Raw genomic sequence first — 23,016 nt, forward strand, 5'->3', positions numbered from 1 at the left:
ATGAGTTACTCAAGCATAAAGCAATCAGGAACTCTTCACTCTTCATTTGTACTGTTTTCTGGAAATGTAACCTTCCTGGAAACTCCCTAATTGCAAGATGAGAAGTGCTCAGATGGATGGCTCAGGAAGAAAGAAACCATCACACGTTACATTGTCAGAAAAAGACCTAGAAGGCCTTACTACTGACTTTCATGGACAGAGAAAATGACAGGGTTATTTGATGAAATAGATTAGTGGCAAAATGGAGGAAGCGGTAATGACATGGGCTGCTATACCAACGAGCAAGCTGAACTTTAAAGAGTAACCATCGTTTTTTTTGGGTGGGGTTCATAAATGAATGGTACAGATAAAAATAAGAAATGTTGTAATATATTTAATTTGAGAAATCCTCTTTTCTTCTTTGATTCATTTCCAAAATTTACAATTCACAGGTAAAAATCTATTTTCAGTGAATACAAATGTTCCCATTACTGAGATAGGAGATGGCAGCTGGTGCTCATAAATTTGTCATTTCAGTAGAACTTGCAGAAGAATGTCTGTGTCTGCCTCCAGCTGCTCCCCTCCTTAGCCTCCCCTCTCCATAGAATTTTAGCACTAATAGTCATCTCCTATCTCAGTAATAGGGAAATCTGTCTTCACTGAATACAAAGTTTTCCATGAATTGAGAATGAAAGATCAATCCAGGAAAAGACAGAAGCAGATTTCTCTGATCAGATATATTACAAAGTTGCTTATTTTCATGTGTACTATTGAAATTGAAATGATGGTTTCTCGTTAAAGAGGTTGTTCACTACTTTAGCATTGATGACCTATTCTTGGACTAGGTCATCAATGTCTGATCGGTCGGTGTCCGACATCTGGCACCTCCACCGATCAGCTGTTATCGGTGTCAGCGGCCGGAAGTACTCACTTGCTGGCCGTCTTCTAATAGTGGCCGAGGCTATTGTTTTGTCTATTTATATTTGCCTGTGCTGAGTGTCACTATACAGTGGTTTGTCCTGATGAAGAAGTTGTAAACTTCGAAACGCCTTGACGAAAAAAACTGCCTGATCTTGGATTTTGTATCCTCTATTCCTTCCCGGCAGTGCAGATTAACCCATTTGTTTCCAGTTTATGTCTAGTATCATAGATGCACACAAAGCTTGTAGAAGGTGTCAGTCACACTTTTACATGTAGTGCACCATGCTGGCAAGTAGCAATTGGACAGCCCCCATACTATTACATTAGGTGGCCTGCCAACACCTATATCGGGGATGTCAAACTCAAATACACAGAGGGCCAAAATTAAACGTTTGGACAAAGTTGTGGGCCAACCTTGATATTTATTAAAAAAAAAATGTCTACAAATGAGGAAGTTTTTCCTCATCGTCAAATATAACTATGAACTTTTTCATATGGAAACAAACTCAAAAGGGCTGTCCCACAAACAAAGTATATTTTAATTAATAGATGTAGCGTCGGCGTCCCTGCCCTCTGCTAGGCAGGGACGCTGTTCCCCTCACCTCTCTGCTCCAAGCCCGGTGTCCTCCTCCCGCTCTGCTGGCAGCGCGCGCTCCTTCCCGGCCACTGTGCTTAGGGCGCGCGCGCGCGCTTCCTCCCTCTTAAAGGGGCCGCGCGCGCCGTCCTAAGGAGTCCCCGGCCAATGGACGGATGACTTCACCATATATAAGGCACCTCCTCCAAAATGGAGGTGCCCGAGCAATGTTGTTGCACTGTTCACTACTCTGCTTCAGCCCTCAGGTCCCGTTGCCAGTTACCTGCCTGATTCCTGCCAGAGTCCTGCCAGTTTGCTGTCTGTTTCCTGCCCGATATTCCTGCTACCTGCCTGCTAGCCTGAGGTCCGACGGTCTGCCTTACTACTCCTGTCAGTCTGTCTAAGGACCAGCTTGCCCGCTCACCTGGGAGCGCACATCTGCTACCTGCCTGCTAGCCTACCTGGAGGCTCTGCCGTCACGTGCTGTGACCACCCGCCTGTCCAGAGACTCCTGCCCGCTCACCTGGGAGCGCTCATCTGCCACCTGTCTGTTGGTCTTCCTGGAGGCTCCGCCGTCACATGCTGTGACCACCCGTTTATCCAGAGACTCTCGCCTGCTCACCTGGGAGCTCACGTCTACCATCAGCCGCCACAGGTCGTACCAACCCTTTATCCAGAGACTGCCCCGGTCACTTGCCGTGACCTCCTGCCCGTTCATCCAGAGACTGCCCCGGTCACTTGCCGTGACCTTCTGCCCGTTCATCCAGAGACTGCCCCGGTCACTTGCCGTGACCTCCTGCCCGTTCATCCAGAGACTGCCCCGGTCACTTGCCGTGACCTCCTGCCCGTTCATCCAGAGACTGCCCCGGTCACTTGCCGTGACCTCCTGTCCGTTCATTCAGAGACTGTCCCAGTCACCTGCTGTGACTGCCTGCCCGTCTACCCTGGTCGCCACCCGCTCCCTTACAAGGACCGCCCCCTTGTATAGTAGCTCAGAGGTTCCGCCTCCCAGACCCGTTACAGTTTGCTCGGGCCATGGAACCCGGTGGCACCCAAGCTCCCTCGCTCTCGGACCTCTGTCATGAACTGTCCCGTCAGAGGTCCCAACAGGAGTCCATCCTGGGTCACCTGCGGAATGTCAATTCTCGCTTGGACACTCTGACTGCTCCACCAGCAACCACCGCCTGTGCCCTGACTCGCAACCCGGCAGCTCCGCTGCCCACCAATACCATGGTATCCTACCCCGGACCCCGGCTTTCTGCACCTCCTCGCTTCGGAGGCGACTCCGCCCAGGCTCGGGGCTTCATAAATCAGTGCATCCTGCACTTTGAACTCCTGTCCCACCAGTTTAACTCCGACCGGGCCAAAATTGCCTTCATCATGTCCCATCTCACCGGGGAGGCCCTGGCCTGGCTAAATCCTCTATGGGAGAGAGGAGACCCCCTGGTGTCCAACTTGCCTGCCTTCCTCATGGCTTTCCGGAAAATCTTCGACGAACCCGGACGGAAGACCTCATCCGCATCATCTCTGCTACGCCTCCATCAGGGAAGTCTCACCGTGGGCCAATATGCCATACGGTTCCGTACCCTTGCCTCGGAGCTGGCCTGGGATAACGACGCTCTGGCATCCGTCTTCTGGGAGGGTCTGTCCGGCCGTATTAAAGATGAACTTGCCGGTCGGGACATTCCTACCACTCTCGATGACCTAATAACTCTTGCCACCCGGATTGATCTACGGTTCCAGGAGCGTGCCAAAGAGGTCACCCGTGAGAGGAGGTTTCCACGTCTAGCTCCTACTTTTCAGAAATCCGTCTCTTCCCAGGTACACTCTTCTGAGCCTATGCAGGTCGACCAGACCAAGATGGTCAAAACCCGTCAGGACTTACGCCGTGCCGAAGGGAGCTGCTTCTACTGTGGCAGTAAGGAGCACCGGATCCGTACCTGCCCGGAGAGGTCGGGAAACGCCTGTGTCTAGGTTCGCTCAGAGAGGTCAACCTAGACAAGAATAAATCCTCTCCATCTCTGCTACTGTCAGTCTCTATTATCTGCGGGGAGAATCGTTATTTCGAACTAGCCCAACTTGACTCTGGAGCGGCCGGGAATCTTATCTCACAGTCCCTGGTAGAAAAATACCGCATTCCCACCAAACCTCTGGCTGTACCATTATCTGTCGCTGCTGTGGATGGGGGCCTCTTACCACGTCCCATCCAACTCATCACCGAATCCGTAACTCTGCAGGTGGGAATGCTGCATTCTGAGAGCATCTCTTTTCATGTTCTGCCTGGACTCTCTCACGCTCTCTTGCTAGGTCTACCTTGGCTCCAGAGACATGCACCCGTGCTTGACTGGCAGACCGGAGAAGTCCTTCGCTGGGGACAGGACTGTCATAAGACTTGTTTGGTTCCTGTTCATCCCGTCCGTCCTTCTCCTACCCCAACTAATCTACCTGGACTTCCGATTCCCTATTGGTCATTTGCTGATGTCTTTAATAAAAAAGAGGCAGAGACATTACCCCCTCATAGACCATACGACTGTCCTATCGACCTGTTACCCGGTACTACTCCTCCCCGTGGGCGTATTTACCCGTTGTCCGCTGCTGAGACCCGGTCGATGTCCGAATATATTGAGAATTTGGCCAGGGGATTCATCCGGAAATCTACCTCCCCGGCGGGAGCAGGCTTCTTCTTCTTAAAAAAGAAGGACGGCTCTCTCCGTCCCTGTATAGACTATAGAGGCCTTAACCAGATCACGGTGAAGAATAAGTATCCCCTTCCGCTCATTCCAGAATTATTTGATCGCCTGAGGGGGGCTAGAGTCTTCACCAAACTGGACCTCCGTGGGGCGTACAACCTGGTCCGTATCCGTCAAGGGGATGAATGGAAGACTGCATTCAACACCCGGGACGGCCACTATGAATATCTGGTAATGCCCTTTGGTCTCTGTAACGCTCCTGCCGTCTTTCAAGAGTTGGTCAATGACATCTTCCGGGACCTTCTCTACTCCTGCGTTGTAGTGTACCTGGACGACATCTTGGTCTTCTCTCCGGATCTCCAGACTCACCGGAGGGACGTTCGTCAGGTCCTGTTCAGGCTCAGGCAGAACCACCTCTTCGCTAAATATGAGAAGTGCCTCTTTGAGCAGACCTCGCTTCCGTTTTTGGGCTACATTATTTCTCAGACCGGCCTACGAATGGATCCAGAGAAACTGTCTGCCATCGAGAAATGGCCCCAACCGGAGGGGTTGAAGGCCATTCAGCGGTTCCTGGGCTTCGCCAACTACTACCGCCTCTTCATACCGCACTTCTCTTCCCGGACTGCCCCAATTTCCGCGCTCACCCGTAAGGGTACTAATCCCAAAGAGTGGCCGCCCGAAGCAGAGGAGGCCTTTCTTTCCTTAAAACAGGCCTTCTCTTCCGCCCCGGTGCTGCATCGTCCGGACGGCAACAAGCAGTTCTTTCTGGAGGTTGACGCCTCCTCCTCTGGAGCCGGAGCTGTACTTACTCAAAAATCTTCTTCCGGGAGGATGGTAACTTGCGGCTTCTTCTCCAAACTCTTCTCCTCTTCTGAGCGCAATTATTCCATAGGAGACCGAGAGTTATTGGCCATCAAGCTGGCATTGGAGGAGTGGCGTTACCTACTCGAGGGGGCTCTTCATCCGGTAATAATTTACACTGACCACAAGAACTTGGCTTATCTCCAGCATGCCCAGAGACTTAATCCACGCCAAGCCCGGTGGTCCTTGTTTTTTGCTCGCTTTGATTTTGTTCTACATTTTCGCCCGGCTGACAAGAACATCAAAGCAGACGCCTTGTCCCGATCCTTTCTGGTATCTGATCTCGAGGAAGAACCTAAACATATCATCGATCCCGCCAGAGTAATGCAGGTGGCTCCCGTGAGTCTAAATCGTCTCCCTCCCGGTAAGACGTTCGTATCGGTACCTGATCGGGAGAAGATCCTACACTGGGGTCATTCGTCTAAACTAGCTGGCCACGCCGGTCAGAAAAAGACCCTACAGCTTATTTCCCGGCACTACTGGTGGCCTAACCTGCGCAAGGATGTAATAGACTTTGTTTCTGCCTGTGTGTCCTGTGCCCGCAACAAAGTTCCGAGACACCTGCCAGCCGGTCGCCTTCTTCCTCTGCCAGTACCTGCTGCCCCCTGGCAGCATATAGCGATGGACTTCATAACTGATCTTCCCGTCTCTGCCGGTTGTACGGTCATTTGGGTGGTCGCTGACCGCTTTTCCAAGATGGCTCACTTCATTCCCCTGCCAGGCCTCCCGTCTGCACCCGAGCTGGCTAAAGACTTTATCCGCCACATCTTCCGTCTTCATGGCCTGCCCCGTCACATCGTGTCGGATCGTGGGGTACAGTTCACTTCTCGTTTCTGGAGAGCCACTTGTAAATTGCTAGACGTCACCCTGGACTTCTCCTCCGCTTACCACCCACAGTCTAATGGTCAAGTGGAGCGGATCAATCAGATCCTGACCTGTTACCTCCGGCACTTCGTTAATGCCCACCATTCTGACTGGGTGGATCTCCTGCCATGGGCCGAATTCTCGTACAACAATCACGAGAGTGAATCTTCCTCCAAATCCCCGTTTTTTGTAGTCTTCGGTCAGCATCCTCGGATCCCGTTTCCCGTCTCCACCTCGGTGGACAATCCGGCTGCGGAATCTCTTGTTAACAAATTTTCCTCCACATGGGAAAGTACCCGGTCCGCACTCCTTCTGTCATCCGAGCGTATGAAAAGACATGCCGACAAAAAACGTCTGGATCCTCCTCAATTCCGTCCAGGGGATAAGGTCTGGCTCTCGTCCAAGTATGTCCGGCTCAAGATTCCTTCCTATAAGTTAGGGCCTCGGTTCATCGGTCCTCTGGAGGTCATCAGTCAGATCAACCCGGTGGCCTATAAATTGAAACTCCCGGCCAACTTACGGATCCCTAACTCCTTCCATGTATCTCTCCTCAAACCTGTGGTACTTAACTCTTTTTCCAAGTCTACAGGTACGCCTCCTGCTCCGGTTTCTGCTGAGGACGAGTTTGAGGTAGAGAACATTCTTGTCACCAAAAGGGTAAGAGGAAAGACCTTTTTTCTAGTAGATTGGAAGGGGTTTGGTCCTGAGGAGAGAACGTGGGAGCCCCGGGAGAACATCCATGCCCCTCTCATTCTAGCTAAATTTCTGTCTGGCCTAAAAAAGGGGGGGCCTAAAGGGGGGGGTACTGTAGCGTCGGCGTCCCTGCCCTCTGCTAGGCAGGGACGCTGTTCCCCTCACCTCTCTGCTCCGAGCCCGGTGTCCTCCTCCCGCTCTGCTGGCAGCGCGCGCTCCTTCCCGGCCACTGTGCTTAGGGCGCGCGCGCGCTTCCTCCCTCTTAAAGGGGCCGCGCGCGCCGTCCTAAGGAGTCCCCGGCCAATGGCCGGAGGACTTCACCATATATAAGGCACCTCCTCCAAAATGGAGGTGCCCGAGCAATGTTGTTGCACTGTTCACTACTCTGCTTCAGCCCTCAGGTCCCGTTGCCAGTTACCTGCCTGATTCCTGCCAGAGTCCTGCCAGTTTGCTGTCTGTTTCCTGCCCGATATTCCTGCTACCTGCCTGCTAGCCTGAGGTCCGACGGTCTGCCTTACTACTCCTGTCAGTCTGTCTAAGGACCAGCTTGCCCGCTCACCTGGGAGCGCACATCTGCTACCTGCCTGCTAGCCTACCTGGAGGCTCTGCCGTCACGTGCTGTGACCACCTGCCTGTCCAGTGACTCCTGCCCGCTCACCTGGGAGCGCTCATCTGCTGCCTGTCTGCTAGCCTACCTGGAGGCTCTGCCGTCACGTGCTGTGACCACCCGCCTGTCCAGAGACTTCTGCCCGCTCACCTGGGAGCGCTCATCTGCCGCCTGTCTGTTGGTCTTCCTGGAGGCTCCGCCGTCACATGCTGTGACCACCCGTTTATCCAGAGACTCTCGCCTGCTCACCTGGGAGCTCACGTCTACCATCAGCCGCCACAGGTCGTACCAACCCTTTATCCAGAGACTGCCCCGGTCACTTGCCGTGACCTCCTGCCCGTTCATCCAGAGACTGCCCCGGTCACTTGCAGTGACCTCCTTCCCGTTCATCCAGAGACTGCCCCGGTCACTTGCCGTGACCTCCTGCCCGTTCATCCAGAGACTGCCCCGGTCACTTGCCTTGACCTCCTGCCCGTTCATCCAGAGACTGCCCCGGTCACTTGCCGTGACCTCCTGCCCGTTCATCCAGAGACTGCCCCGGTCACTTGCCGTGACCTCCTGTCCGTTCATTCAGAGACTGTCCCAGTCACCTGCTGTGACTGCCTGCCCGTCTACCCTGGTCGCCACCCGCTCCCTTACAAGGACCGCCCCCTTGTATAGTAGCTCAGAGGTTCCGCCTCCCAGACCCGTTACAATAGATCTTAGAATAAAATATTGTAATAGTATATTATGTTATGTTAGAGAAGTAAAAAGCATATTGCCCAATGGCCTAATTTAAATATGTAATAACCAAGGATAAAAAATCTTGAATAATACAGATAATAAAGTATGATGCAAACAAAAGTGCTCCCAAACCCAGTATGATATCCCCACAGCGAATTGCTCCACACACACTGTATGATGACCCTATTGTACCCCCCTCACTCAATCCCCCTGAGAAAGAATGGTGACCCCATTACTGTGTGATTCTCCAACTGTAATTCCAAATATAGTCCTCTATACAGTATAACGGGGCCCTGCATTGCTTTCCATACAGTATGATGTCCCCACATAAGGCTCCACACAGTATAATAACCCCACAGTGCACCATGCTGTATAATGGCCCCACATCATGCTCCATACAGTATAATGGCCCAAAAAGTCTTCCATACAGTATAATGGTCCCACGTAGTCCTCCATATAGCATAATGGCCACAAAAAGTACTCTATACAGTATATTGGCCCAACATAGTCCTCCATGCAGTATAACGGGGCCTTGCATTGGCTTCCATACAGTATAATGGCCCTACATATTGCTCCATACAGTATAATGGCCCCTGTAAGGCGGCGGTGTGCACACCGTGCAGTAACTGAGGCAGGGACCCAAGCAAGTCCAACATAAGCAGCTTTTATTCAGCTACTTACGGGTAAACAGAAATTCCTCCGGTTCGCAGCCGGGTTAACATAAGTCCATAAACAACGGTTGCCGTGGGCAAAGGCCGCTTCGGGCCACTCAGAGCCTGACGGGTGCAGAGTTTTCCCAGGCATGGGTTGAGCTACTGACAGGTCTGCCGAGCTTTCCTGCTATGCTCCTAGCAGGTCCCAACACTGAACAACCCTAATCCTTAATGCAAGGTTTTTAAAAGACCTGTGGCAAGAGCCACTGGAAAACCCGGGTTAGAGTGAGGAGGCTGCTCCACTACATTCCCCCAAGAAATGAAGGCCCTGCCGGGTTTTACTTAATCTGCCTTAGCCAGACAGCCTGACCAGGTCAATGCTCACCTTCATTCTTGCAATGCAGCCACAGCCATGTCTGTGACTGCAATGCACTCCAATGGGTTTAATAGGTCTCTACACATTCTGGGGGATATATAACATCCCTCATATACGATCCCAGTCACTGCCTCACACCCCACACAGTGATCCATGCAGTATAATGGGCCCACATAGTCCTCCTTACAGAATAATGGCCCCACACAGTGATACATACAGTGTAATGTCTTTCATAGTACTCCATACAGTATAAAGGCCCCCACATTAAAAATAAATAAATACTCACCTTTGCCCGTTCCCCTGCTCCTCCGGTCTCTTCATGATGTCTTCAGATCCTCTACACATCTTGGTACAGCGGATGCGTTTAGTGACGTCATCATGTCCTCAGGATGCCAATATAGTTGAAAGTGTGATACTGTCATGAGCCAAATATACTCAGGGGACCCGTCTGGGGTCATGGGCCAAATATGCTCACCCTGCGGGCCAGATTTTGATATATGTGACCTATGTAAATACACTCCACTACTACCAAGACGATTATGTTATTTTCTATGAATTGATTTTATTCTTTCTATCGGGACTTGCAAGTCGATAAGCTCACAACCTGGAGACAAGGTGTTTATGTGTTTTGTCCAAAATATCATCCAATAAATAATGTATTTGTGTCATCTTGGTAGGATTTCACCAAGCCCCATTTGATCTAATAAGATAGGTGTGACTAATAGGATGTTAGACTTCATGTAGCACTACACATAACCATATGATTGGCATGCATATAACACTATATAATAAATTGTATGTTTATATATAACTATATGTAAACACATATAACACTAAGCAGCCACAACCCTTATGGATGATAAGTGAGTAAAGGTTCATCAGTATTTTGCACCTGCACTACCTCCAACATACAGTCATTGCGAAAGTGTTGGAACCCTTGAAATTGTTCCAGAAAATGAAGTATTTCTCCCAAAAAATTATTGCAATGACATGTGTTGTTATAAATGGGTCTATTCCCTTTGTGAGTATTGGAACAACAGAAAAAAATTGAGAAAAAAAGACAAATTGGACATAATTTCACACAAAATCCCCAAAAATGGGCCGGTCAAAATTGTTGGCACCCTCAACTTAATATTTGGTTGCACACCCTTTGGAATAAATAGCTGCAATGAATCGCTTCCTATAAGATTCTTACACCTCTCAACTGGAATTTTGAACCACTCTTCTTTTGCCCGACCGATCAGTCATTGATGACTTATCCTAAGGATAGGTCATCAATTATAAAGTAGTGGACAACCTCTTTAATGTTTGTGGGGGATTTAATAAAAAAAAAAAAAAAAGAAAAGAAGAAGAAAATACCCAACATTTTTGCACATACCGTACGTTGTCTGCACAATACTTTTTGCGACTATTTGCCTTCTTACACCTCTGAAGTCAGTTTTCTAAAAAAAAGTGGCAAGAGCTCATCAGTGGTGATTCCCAATAGCAGTGACCCGTGTCAGGGGGCTTTCCCATCATTTACAGGACCAAGAAACAGAGACCAGCAGAGACTGAACAACACCTTGTGTAATATGCACAGGGTAAGGACCCTCCACCCTACCAAGGTTAACACCTTATGTAAGCAATATAATTGTATGTATCCCACACATGAAGAAGGAAGGGGGTTTCTGTTGATGCCATCTGGTGCAGGATCCCTAGGCAAAGGCTTAAAGGTACACCACCAAAGCCAACAGCACTTTGGTATGGAGAAAAAACACCTTGTGAGCTCTGCTGGATACCTATATGACATATCATTTCAGACCAGATGGAAGATTCATTGAGGAGACGACTGTGCAGTTATTTGGAGTTTCAGTAACGCGTTTCGGGGAGTAGTTTCCCTTCATCGGACCGTACAACAGTCAGTGCCCAGAAGGTGTTTATTTTCCATACCATAGTACATTAGTGCTACTGGGTAAAGATGTGAACAGGAGCTTTGAAGGGTTGGTGAAGTAGCAATTCTTATCATATTTTATACATATTCATAGGGCTCCTTCAGGTAAGACGCTGTGAGAGTCCCTATTTCTCACATATCAGTGTCATTTTTTGACATCATAAAATCTCTTTAATGTCTGTGTAGGTGGGCTGTAAGAACATCAGACAGATTCTATGGGGATGATTATCTCAAGAGATAGCAATGGATTTATTAAGAAAATCAACCTAGTCTTGAAAAGTTAAAATCTAAAATAAATCGCTGGTGAAATCCTCAAATATCAACATAATGTGCGTGGTTACTTTACTATGTAGATAGCAATGTACATAAATATAAGAACGCTGTCCATCTATGGCATTATTTCTTTGTTTGTTATCGATATTATTGTATGGTTACAGGATGAACAGATTGAAAGAGAAAGAACATCGCATAGCATTGATGGAGGCTGCTGTGCCCTTGTGACTGTCTACTTGATGGGCAAGCTATATGTAGCCAATGCTGGAGACAGCAGGTATTACTATGCTTTATAGATAAATCTGTCACATGGTAAGCAGTGCTATTACCACATATTGCAAGCTGTCCTGATTTCAGCAAGTTTTCACTGACCACATGGTTTCGAACTATTGAGCAATAACCATTATGAAGCATATATTTAATACCATAAAATAAACTGTTTTAAATGCAGTTTTCATGGACAACTGTCCTACGGCTCATGCAGACTTCTGTGCAAAGTGGTCCAATCTCGGAGCATGACAGCTTCGTGTATTTCTATAAGGCTGCCGGCTAGTGCATTGCAGTCCAAGATTCGATTGAGATCTACGGACGTCTGAATGAGCCCTAAATCACAAAAAAACTATTTCCATTGATAAATGTTTCACAAAATGCTTACATCATTTCACTGATCTTCTCGTCAACTCAGGAGAAAGTGTTAATGAGGACAAGGCAGCTGATATCACTTCGTCATGCTGATTTTATTTTTTATTTAATTTTACTCACTTATATAGTGCCACAGCACTTTACAGACATTATGGGCACTGTCCCCATTGGGGCTCACAATCTAGATTCCCTATCAGTATGTCTTTGGAGTGTGGGAGGAAAATGGAGAACCCGGAGGAAACCCACGCAAACACGGGGAGAACATACAAACTCCTTGCAGATGTTGTCCTTGGTGGGGCTTGAACCCAGGACCCCAGCTCTGCAAGGCTGCAGTGCTAACCACTGAGTCACCGTGCTGCCCTGATTGAATTATAAGAGCAGACTAGTTGCTTTAAAAGAAGGCTGGGGCTTGAAATCATTGTCTTCTTCTGTTAAAAATGGTTACCTACAAGGAAATATGTGAAGTCAACATTGCTTTTCATCAAAAGGGCTTTACAGGTAAGAACATTGCTGTTTGTAAGATTGTCCCTAAATCAACCCTTTATAGGATCATCAAGAACTTCCAAAGAGAACTTTCAGTTGCTGTGAAGAAAGCTTCAGGGCGCCCAAGAAATTCCAGCAAGTGCAGGTGTCACTGCATCTACACACTCTGTAAGACACAGGTGTTTGGAGGTTAGCCTGGTGTCAAGAATAGCAGCAAAAAAGCCATTGAACCACAGTAAATCATCCTGAGACTGTTCATGTGTGGGGTTTCTTTTCATCCTATAGAGTGGGCTCACTTACAATTTCGCCTAAGAACACTGCCACAAATAAAGACTGATATCTAAACTTCATGCAAGAGTAACTTCTACCAACGATCCAGCAGCAATTTGGTGATGAACAATTCTTTTTTCAGCATGATGGTGCACCATGTCACAAGGCAAATGTGATAACTACCGGATTTTTCGGACTATAAGACGCACCGGACCATAAGACGCAGCTAGGTTTTAGAGGAGGAAAATAAAAAAATAAAAATTGAAGTAAAAAATGTGGTCATGATGCACTTTTAATAGTCCAAAAAATATGGTAGTTGGCTCAGTGAACAAAACATTGACGTTTTGGGTTCATGGCCAGGAAATTCCCAAGATCTCAATCCCCATTGAGAACCTGTGGTCAGTTCTCAAAGTAGGTGGACAAACAAAAATACAGAAATTGTTAGAACCTCCAAGAACTGATTAATTAAGAATGGGCTGTCATCAGTCAGTATTTGGCTGAGAAACTCCTATCCAGCATGTCAGGGAGAAGGGCAGAAGTCTAGAAAAGTAAAGGTCAACACTGTAAATATTGAGTCTTCTCATAAAGTTGATATATTTGTCAATAAAAGTATAAAAACTTATGAAATGCTTATAATTGTACTTCACTAACCATATAAACATCTGACTAAAAAAATCTGACAGCACCACTCCAGAGCTTTTTTAGTTCAGTGTTAGATTGGTGCTACTAATCTAAGTTCCCTGCCCTAGCATTATAATCAGCACCCACCGTCTTCAGCTCTCCCCTATGCTGCTCCGGTCCCGCGCCGTAAACTTGTGACCACAACTCCTGACTAACTGGAAGTCAGAGGTATAGTATAGTAAGTATAATACTAGGGGCAGGGAACTTTGATTAGTCCAGCACTGCAATAAAAAAAACGCTGGAGTGGTGCTTGAAGCTGCAAACTGTATTCTGTACAGTATCCACAGCAGAAAAATTCTGCCAAGTTTGAACTCTATATGATTTGCCTTCTTCTCCTTTATTTTTACAGGGCCATAATCATCCGACAGGGGAAACCCATTGAGATGTCACATGAGTTTACTCCAGAAACTGAAAGGCAGAGGCTCCAGTTGCTAGTAAGTAGTGAGAACACAATGCTCTCATTAACTCGTCATATTTAGATCTAGTCACTAAGGACGTCCTGCCTGTACATAAAAAGTTCCTATGTATGCACATTTTTTGTTCCTCGTACTATATTTTCTGATGTATTTATGACTAGAACGATGAGGATATTTCCAAGAATAAAATTGCAAGATGTGCTTCTTACTATTACAAACACTATGCCTGCATTACTGAAACAGAAAACCACAACATCCCGACAAGTCAGATGCTGAAAATAGTCATATGAGCCTGTTGCATAGGTTTAGGAACTTGTGACTTTCACAGTGTTCCTGTGGTCAGACTCCCAGCATGCCGTGTTAAGACTGTGTTCACATGTGGACTTATCTGCCAGTACTGTAATAAATGAACATCACTCACGTTTCCACTGCTGTTTGAGTTTTTTACAGCATAGTGGGGAAGTTTTAGAAGAACTTGTCTAAAACATGCTTGCTTATGGGCAGCTATTGTAATTCTCATGCTCTGTAACTTGCCATTCAATTGTGTGGGTGGTTCTTCATCAGCATCTTGCCAGTACTATAGGTGCTGAAACCTTTTCCTATTTTCTAGAACGTGTTACTCCTGTCCAATGACTTGCCTTCCCTGAATTGAAAGCTTGTCTGTATGCAGTTTGACAAGCGGGAAAGCAGAAGCCTCCCCCACTACTTGTTATCCGTCTCGTTGTTTCTGCTGCTATAGATGGATTACACTTGACAGCAGGCAGTCAAGATAGTTAGACAGCCTCCGGACTTGCATGCTGTTGTGATTTTTCAAGGTTGTGGCAACATAACTTAAAAAAGTGATCTGTCTATTTAGCACATTAGCTAAGAAATGAGATCTAGTGGTCTCTATTTAAGTGCCCAGAGCATCAAATCAAGATATCAGTAGTCATTTAATAGAGACCTGTTGGAAAAAAGGAAACAGCAAAAACACGGGATGCTAGAGAGAACCGTATCACTTTTCCTTTGATAATTCCATTGCAATGCATTCAAATACTTGAATCCCCAATAGAAAGATATTTAAAGCAAATCCAGCAAGTAGTTCCACGAACCACGGGCAGCATCGTACAGAGCCAGGCTGCATCATTACAAATATCAGTTTTACCATGAAACGCTACACCATTTCAGAAAAGACATAGTTAAAAGCAGGAGCCTGAAATGAGGTGACTGAACAGACTAGTTATGGGGGCGAGTCCTTTAAATCCTGCCCACCTAGATTGACAGGTCTCTCCTTATACACACACGGGAAAAGATTTGTCAACCTAGCAGTATCAGGCAGGGGAAGCCATGACTAGTCCTGTTCAGTCACCTCATTCCTGCTTTCAACTATGTTTTCTCTGAAACAACTGTATGTTTCAGAGTAAAACAAAGATATTTGAAATGATGGAGTGCGTCTTTGATTCATATTACCTGTAGTTCGGACTGCATAAGGCACCTGACAGGTTCCCATTAAGCCATTACTTAATACACCCAGAACTGCCAATGAAATGTCCCTGAAACGCTCGTTTTGGGACACGTTTGCAGGTTTGTCTTGAAAAATATGCCCTCTTCTAAGAGCAAAGTCCCATAAAGATGGCAGGTGCCTAGATCTCTTCTTTACAATGCTAGCAGTAATGGTCCTCAACAGGCAGGGAGACATCCCAACAACCTACCATAGAGGAAGTGGCAAGGATCGTCCTACTAGTCCCCTTCAGAGGATGGCATGACTTTTCAAACCATCAACACTTCTTCACGATTTTACAGTCATATCAGCTTCAGGGACCATAACACATGACTGCAGGATCAGGTTACTGTTTTCATGAATAATTTCTAATTTATCAGAAATCAAGTTCAATCAATTTATACTTTCCTTTAATTGTGAATTATCTTTCAGGCGTCTCTGAAGCCAGAACTGTTGGGTAACGAGTTTACTTGCCTTGAGTTCCCACGAAGGATCCAGCAGAAAGAACTGAAGAAAAGAATGTTGTATCGTGACCACACCATGACTGGCTGGTAATATAACCTGTGCTAGATGATAGGATAAAGTGTGATTAAGCGGTATGAATTAGAAAATGAATGTGTCTTAGAAATGTAATATTGTACCCAGCTCCCGCAGTGTCAGCAATGGCACAATGGCTAAAAGGGTACGGGGAATAAAAGGGGATTAAATAAGTCACAGCAAGGCATCATTGGTGTATGTTACTATTGTGTGCCGTAATGGTATGGATGACCTTCCTACAATCAGGAATCAACCTGTTTTCAACCCAAATTAATTAAAAGAATATACATTGGTGGCCAAAAGTATTGGCACCCCTGCAATTCTGTCAGATAATACTCAGTTTCTTCCTGAAAATGATTGCAATCACAAATTCTTTGGTATTTTTCTCTTCATTTAATTTGTCTTCAATGAAAAAACACAAAAAGAATTGTCCTAAAGCCAAATTGGATATAATTCCACACCAAACCTAAAAAAGGGGGTGGACAAAAGTATTGGCACTGTTTGAAAAATCATGTGATGCTTCTCTAATTCGTGTAATTAACAGCACCTGTAACTTACCTGTGGCACCTAACAGGTGTTGGCAATAACTAAATCACACTTGCAGCCAGTTAACATGGATTAAAGTTAACTCAACCTCTGTCCTGTGTCCTTGTGTGTACCACATTGAGCATGGAGAAAAGAAAGAAGACCAAAGAACTGTCTGAGGACTTGAGAAACCAAATTGTGAGGAAGCATGAGCAATCTCAAGGCTACAAGTCCATCTCCAAAGACCTGAATGTTCCTGTGTCTTCCGTGCGCAGTGTCATCAAGAAGTGTAAAGCCCATGGCACTGTGGCTAACCTCCCTAGATGTGGACGGAAAAGAAAAATTGACGAGAGATTTCAACGCAAGATTGTGCGGATGGTGGATAAAGAACCTCGGACTAACATCCAAACAAGTTCAAGCTGCCTTGCAGTCCGAGGGTACAACAGTGTCAACCCGTACTATCCGTCGGCCTCTGAATGAAAAGTATTGTAGGATACCCAGGAAGACCCCACTTCTTACCCCAAGACATAAAAAAGCCAGGCTGGAGTTTGCCAAAACTTACCTGAGAAAGCCTAAAACGTTTTGGAAGAATGTTCTCTGGTCAGATGAGACAAAAGTAGAGCTTTTTGGGAAAAAGCATCAACATAGAGTGTACAGGAAAAAAAAGAGGCATTCAAAGAAAAGAACACGGTCCCTACAGTCAAACATGGCGGAGGTTCCCTGATGTTTTGGGGTTGCTTTACTGCCTCTGGCACTGGACTGCTTGACCGTGTGCATGGCATTATGAAGTCTGAAGACTACCAACAAATTTTGCAGCATAATGTAGGGCCCAGTGTGAGAAAGCTGGGTCTCCCTCAGAGGTCATGGATCTTCCAGCAGGACAATGACCCAAAACACACTTCCAAAAGCACTATAAAATGGTTTTAGAGAAAGCACTGGAGACTTCTAAGGTGGCCAGCAATGAGTCCAAACCTAAATACCATAGAACACCTGTGGAGGGATCTCAAAATGGCAGTTTGGAGAAGGCACCCTTCAAATATCAGGGACCTGGAGCAGTTTGCCAAAGAAGAATAGTCTACAATTCCAGCAGAGCATTGTAAGAAACTCATTGATGGTTACCGGAAGCGGTTGTTCGCAGTTATTTTGGCTAAAGGTTGTGCAACCAAGTATTAGGCTGAGGGTGCCAATACTTTTGTCTGGCCCATTTTTGGAGTTTTGTGTGAAATGATCAATGATTTGATTTTTTGCTTCATTCTCTTTTGTGTTTTTTCCTTGCAAGCAAATTAAATGAAGATAATAATACCAAAGAATTTGTGATTGCAATCATTTTCAGGAATAAACTGAGTATTATCTGACAGAATTGCAGGGGTGCCAATACTTTTGGCCACCACTGTATCTATTTTCAGTTATTTTCCTCTATCTCCATTGCATCTAATGTAAAAAATGAATCCTGTAATCATGTGTTACTCCTTCCCTTATGCACCCTCTACTGCTTTACGTAGGTTATAGACAATGGGATTTACCAGCCAAGGTCACAAAGGAAAATGCACAAACAGGATGCAGCAGACCTCCTTACTAAAGGAGGTAACACAGGTGCAAAATACTGATGAAACAACCACTCTCAGCCTACCAATACAGGGAGGGGGTGATTGCCTAGTATTAGAATTAGTATTAGAAGCACAAGTCACACACATGTATAGCACAGCGCCCAGCTAACAACCTATTAGATACCCTTACTATATGATTAGGTGAGCCACCCGACACTCTACCAGTGCATCACAGAGGTGCAAGCTCCTAGTTTACAAGGTCACCATTGATGGGACTGGCTGCACCTTTAAAGATGCTGGAAGGAGAATGATGCTCCACTTGTCTCTTCAGAATTCCCCATAGGTGTTTCGGTTTGGTTCAGATCAGGAAGACATACTTGGCCACTAAATCATTTTCACCTTGTCCTACTTCAGAAATGCAACAGATGTGAGTTTTGGATGATTGTTATGTTGGAAAAGTGCAGGTCTACCAAGTGCACAGAGTGATGGTAGCATCTTCTCTTTCAATATGGGGCAGTGACTCGGTGAATACTTGAAAACCATTAATGAAATGTAACTCCCCGACACCAGCAACACTCATGCAGCCCCACATTAGGACACTGGCACAGCCATGTTTCACTGTTGGCACCATGTATTTAGAAAAAATGCTCGTCTACCAAGGGCACAGAGTAATGGCATCATCATCTCTCTCACTATAGAGCAGCTCATCTGTGAATTTGTGATACAATCAATGAAATGTAGCTCCCCGACAGCAGCAGAATTCATGCAGCCTGACATAAGGACACAATTAGTGTGATAAACTCCTAAATACCAGGCCTGGACCTGGAGATGTAATATGAATGAAACAATGTGAACCTCTTTCATCCATGTGAAACCAGCCTATGTTCATATCTTGTTTGGGCAGACTTTGAATGTAAATAGGCAGGGCAGCTACAGAGACTGTGTGTTTTTGTCACGAAATGTAATATGTTGCGTCATGTCTGGTCAATGTCAGGGTTTAGACTACACTGGATTGTCTTGTTATATCTGCTTTTAGAACATAAGTAATGATTGATACAGTATGCTTTAGGATCAGTTTCCATCTTAAAAGGGAACTCCATTTCTTTTATATTGATGACCTATCTTCGGCATAGGTCATCAATATTAGATCTGTGAGAGGTCTGACACCCGGCAACCCCACTGATCAGCGGTTCTCAGTGCTGATGGTGGCCAGATATTTGCAGTTGCGGAGATGAAGAGCACAGCTCCGCCAGCTGTATAGTGACTGATACCCAATACCATAATCTGCCTTTATAGAACAGAGCTGTGCTGTTCAGTTCCACAACTGCTAACATCTGTCCGTTGCCGGCACATACACCAGCTGGGGGTGCAGGGTACCGGACCACCACCAATCTAATATATTGTTGATCATCAATATACAAGTGGAATTACCCATTAAGATTTATGCTGTACTTCATCAGTATGTAATTAATAGTATCTATATTTCCAGACAACATTGTGGTATTTTCTTTTTTACATCATTACTGGTGCATAGTAATTCCCAATGTAATATTTACACGTATTTCTTTAATCCATGGTTCTAGAGTTTATTATGGATTTATTACCAAGGCCATTCACTTTAGGCTTCAGAATGATGCATCCTATTGGGATATTTTACAAGATCATATATCACCTACTGCCAGGATACAAACTCGTGTTGTTTAAAGTGCACCCCAGTGAGCACTAAAAACATCAAAGTGCTCTTCCACTCCTATGTACGATAGCTATGTGAAGTCTTGCCCATTAAGGCTGAGCAGGTGTGTAGCCATACCCTTTTCCCAAGGGAGTTACTACTGTATTCTCTGCCATGTTACAGATATAGTAGAGCTGCAGCGAGGCCACAGGGCTCTGCCTCCACAAGGCTATTAGGTAGCATTACACATGCTACACCTGCTCTTTCTGCTTTTCCCAACACACTGCATGAGCAAGTGCTGAAGCTGCTGTAATCACAGACCTTATTACCCAAAGATCCTCTACAGATAGTTTGCATCTCTGTTTTAGCTATATTCCTCTCTATATCTAGTTTGACTATATCGTCCATAACCAGTTATCCAATAAACCAAAGTAAGAATATTATTCTTTTTTGGTAGAAAACAAAGTTCTCTATAAAATAAATTATATAATGTGCAAGGGTAATAAACCTTGCAATATATCTTATCAGAGAAATATTCTTTTTTTTTTTTCATATGAGTATATAAAGTGCAAAGTATGGGGGAACAAGGTAGCAGTCCAAGTCTCTGATGAGACAGTAGGTGTATTTCAGACACTTATCGGGCAATGCAGCTAAACTGATCACTGATTATGCTGTTTTCTCTAACGGGCCAGAATTGAAGAGCATTGAAGTGATCAAAAACATAATTCAAGAACATAAAGGAAAATGAATCATTGCATATATCCCAGTATTCCCAAAGGCTGTTACAGCCCATATACTTATAATTGGGATGTAGTTTGCTAATTACCACAATCCATTCATACATGTAGAACACTTTTTAGACCATACAAGGTAAACCGAGATCTCAAAGTAGCCAGGAGGTATGTAGTTTGGGTTGTGTTATCATGTGAGCAGGCAATGTATGCATCTTTTCTTTACAGGGCTTATAAAACTATTGAAGAAGATGACATGAAGTTCCCTCTTATTTATGGAGAAGGAAAAAAGGTTCGTGTACGAATTACTAACCCTACAGAAACCCTAGCTACGCTATTAAACCAAATGAACAAACGATTGGAATTCATTTTTAATAGAAAATGTGAGCTTCAAATAGCCTTATGATCACCCTTACATGGGATGACAAAAGAGACCTAAAAAAATGTATTTACAGCACCCTTTACGTTGGAAGGGACATACAGATTTTTTTTCTTACAAATTGGCAGGCAAGTACCAAAGTGCTCCTGACATCTTGGTTTAAACATAGAAGATATGGTAGGCCAGTGTCAGACAGCGGTAATACAGTTCAACCACAGAATATGAGTCTAAATAGATCTGCTGCACTTACATCTCTATAGAAAATGATGCTCATCTACATTTAGCTCTATAGTTCCACATGGGAACTTGACCTTGAAGCTGCATTAGAACCAACAGCTTTGTGTTTATTTATTTAAAAAGCACACCCATCAAAGTTTTTATCCTCTTAATTATATATTGCAGTCATTTTTATTATATGTACTACTACTACAATTGCTAATTTTGCCTTTCTACCCAACTAATACTTCTCTTTTCTCTATGTAGAAACAGGAAGTCTCTATTTCCTGCATTTATCACCCCCCTCTTCAACTCCTGACCCAGCTGTTCCACTTCTCCCCCTTCCATAGATTTTTAGTGACTTATGACTTGTGCAGAGAAAATTGACCTCCTGTTTCTACATAGAGCTTAGAAGGATTCAGGTAGTCAGTTTTTGATCATTTGATGTTTTAGACCTAATAGAAAACAGAACAATTAGCTAGGTATTAGGGCAAAATGAGCAATTGTACGTGCACAGTGCTATAGGATATGATGATTGCAATATATTAAGAGGATAAAAATTTTGATGCCAGTGCTTCTTTAAGGGGAACCTGTCACCAGATTGTTGCTACCCATCAGAGAGCAGCCTGATGTAGGGGTAGAGACTCTGATTATAGTTTACTGCACTGCTGGCTGTAGTTTTGATAAAATATCTGTTTTTTCTGCTGCAGATCTTTCAGTTCTCTGAATGCGGAGCTCTGTATAACTCCACCCACACTGCTGATTTTTCTCTGTACACCGTGCATAGGCAGAAAGCTGCCAATCATTGATGGGGGGTGGGTTTATACAGAGCTCATGTGTATGGTGGAGTACACTAGTGATAATCTACTGCTAATAAAATTGTGATTGTTTTCAAAACTAAAGCAAGCCGCCCAGTAAGTGATACATCGCTGGAATCAGTGTCTCTGTCTCTACGTTATGCTGCTCTCAGAATAGGTGGCAAAAACCTGATGACAGATTCCCTTTAAATAGGGTGACGAGTACACTCGTAATGACTTCAATCATACTGACAGAGGTATACATGAATGGTTAAAGATTATAGAAGAGTCTTGGGATTATACCAATAAAGTATGCAGGGTCTGTGACAATTCTTCCAATATTTTGTTGGAATACTCTAGAAAAATACATGAATACAGTATAAAATATGAATGCAATATATAGCACAGATCAAGCTCATCATCAACAGGTAAATTTATGGGTTTTTTTCTGAGACATTCTTGACAGAATTGCCGACCTTCAAACATATTTCACTGAGGCATAATGATTGGCACAAACTAATATAGGAGTGCTGATACTGGAATATTACACAGCAGTGCTAACCATGTGCTTTTTATTGCTGTCCCACCAGGCTAGAGTTATGGCCACCATTGGGGTGACACGGGGATTTGGAGACCATGATCTTAAAGTGTATAACTCAAATATCTACATCAAGCCATTCTTATCTTGTATCCCTGGGGTATGTATACTATATAAGCAGAAGTGTATATTCTGAGTGTGACACCATCGCCACATAGTCTTGCAGGACATTTCACTGAGATCAGAGACCACTCTGGACAATATCGTTTTGCTGTCTATGTATCCATCTCCATTACACCATGTATTAAACCAAAATTAATTTTTACATATTCTATTATACTCGGTGCCTCGAAGCGTATGATCAGAGAGAAGATGATCGACAATGCATAAACCCTTTTGGGACTCTTGAATTGAACATTTATCAACGAGTCTCCAATTTCCACCCATTAAAATGTTTTCTTGCAGTGTTGCAGGAAGCAGACTTGCCGTAAATGTAGCAACAGAAGAGCTGTTAAAAGCTACAATTATCAGATTTTTATGAGCTATCAAATATAAATAATGCATTTGAGCAGACATTCATTACCGCACGTGTTTTAGTACAAAGCTTTTGAATTGAAGAACTCGAACTTTATGCGTTTGCATATTGGCCCCTTAAAGGTGGTATCACATCTTGTTTTGTTTTTTTTCAAAGAACAACTGCAATTGTGTGGGATATTTTGCAGCACATGCTGCTTCCATGCTAGTTCAAAGTCAGTAGTCATAGCTAATAGTTTTTTTTTTTTATTACCAAAAAAAAGAGTAGTACATATAGATGCATGAAACTTTGTTATTTCTAAGGGACACTATAATGTCTGTTTACCTGCCTGCAGACTATACAGGGGGTGAAATAAATATTGAACACGTCACTAATTTTCTAAGTACCGTATTTTTCGGACTATAAGATGCACCGGACCATAAG

The 23,016-nt window shown here is 44.7% G+C and overlaps 1 protein-coding gene across 1 annotated transcript in view; it reads left to right on the forward strand.

Moving 5' to 3' along the window:
* PPM1J (protein phosphatase, Mg2+/Mn2+ dependent 1J) overlaps positions 1 to 23,016 on the forward strand; it is a 65,751-nt gene that overhangs the window by 31,485 nt on the left and 11,250 nt on the right. The window contains exons 4-8 of the mRNA XM_073667179.1: positions 11,309 to 11,421; positions 13,570 to 13,654; positions 15,549 to 15,667; positions 20,357 to 20,420; positions 22,111 to 22,218. Of these exons, the coding sequence (XP_073523280.1) occupies positions 11,309 to 11,421; positions 13,570 to 13,654; positions 15,549 to 15,667; positions 20,357 to 20,420; positions 22,111 to 22,218 (489 nt within the window). The remainder of the gene's footprint in view (positions 1 to 11,308; positions 11,422 to 13,569; positions 13,655 to 15,548; positions 15,668 to 20,356; positions 20,421 to 22,110; positions 22,219 to 23,016) is intronic.

The sequence above is a fragment of the Phyllobates terribilis genome, unplaced genomic scaffold (assembly GCF_046119375.1).
Source record: "Phyllobates terribilis strain yellow unplaced genomic scaffold, ASM4611937v1 Scaffold_2__4_contigs__length_985480577, whole genome shotgun sequence".
NCBI classification, from domain to species: Eukaryota; Metazoa; Chordata; class Amphibia; order Anura; family Dendrobatidae; genus Phyllobates; species Phyllobates terribilis.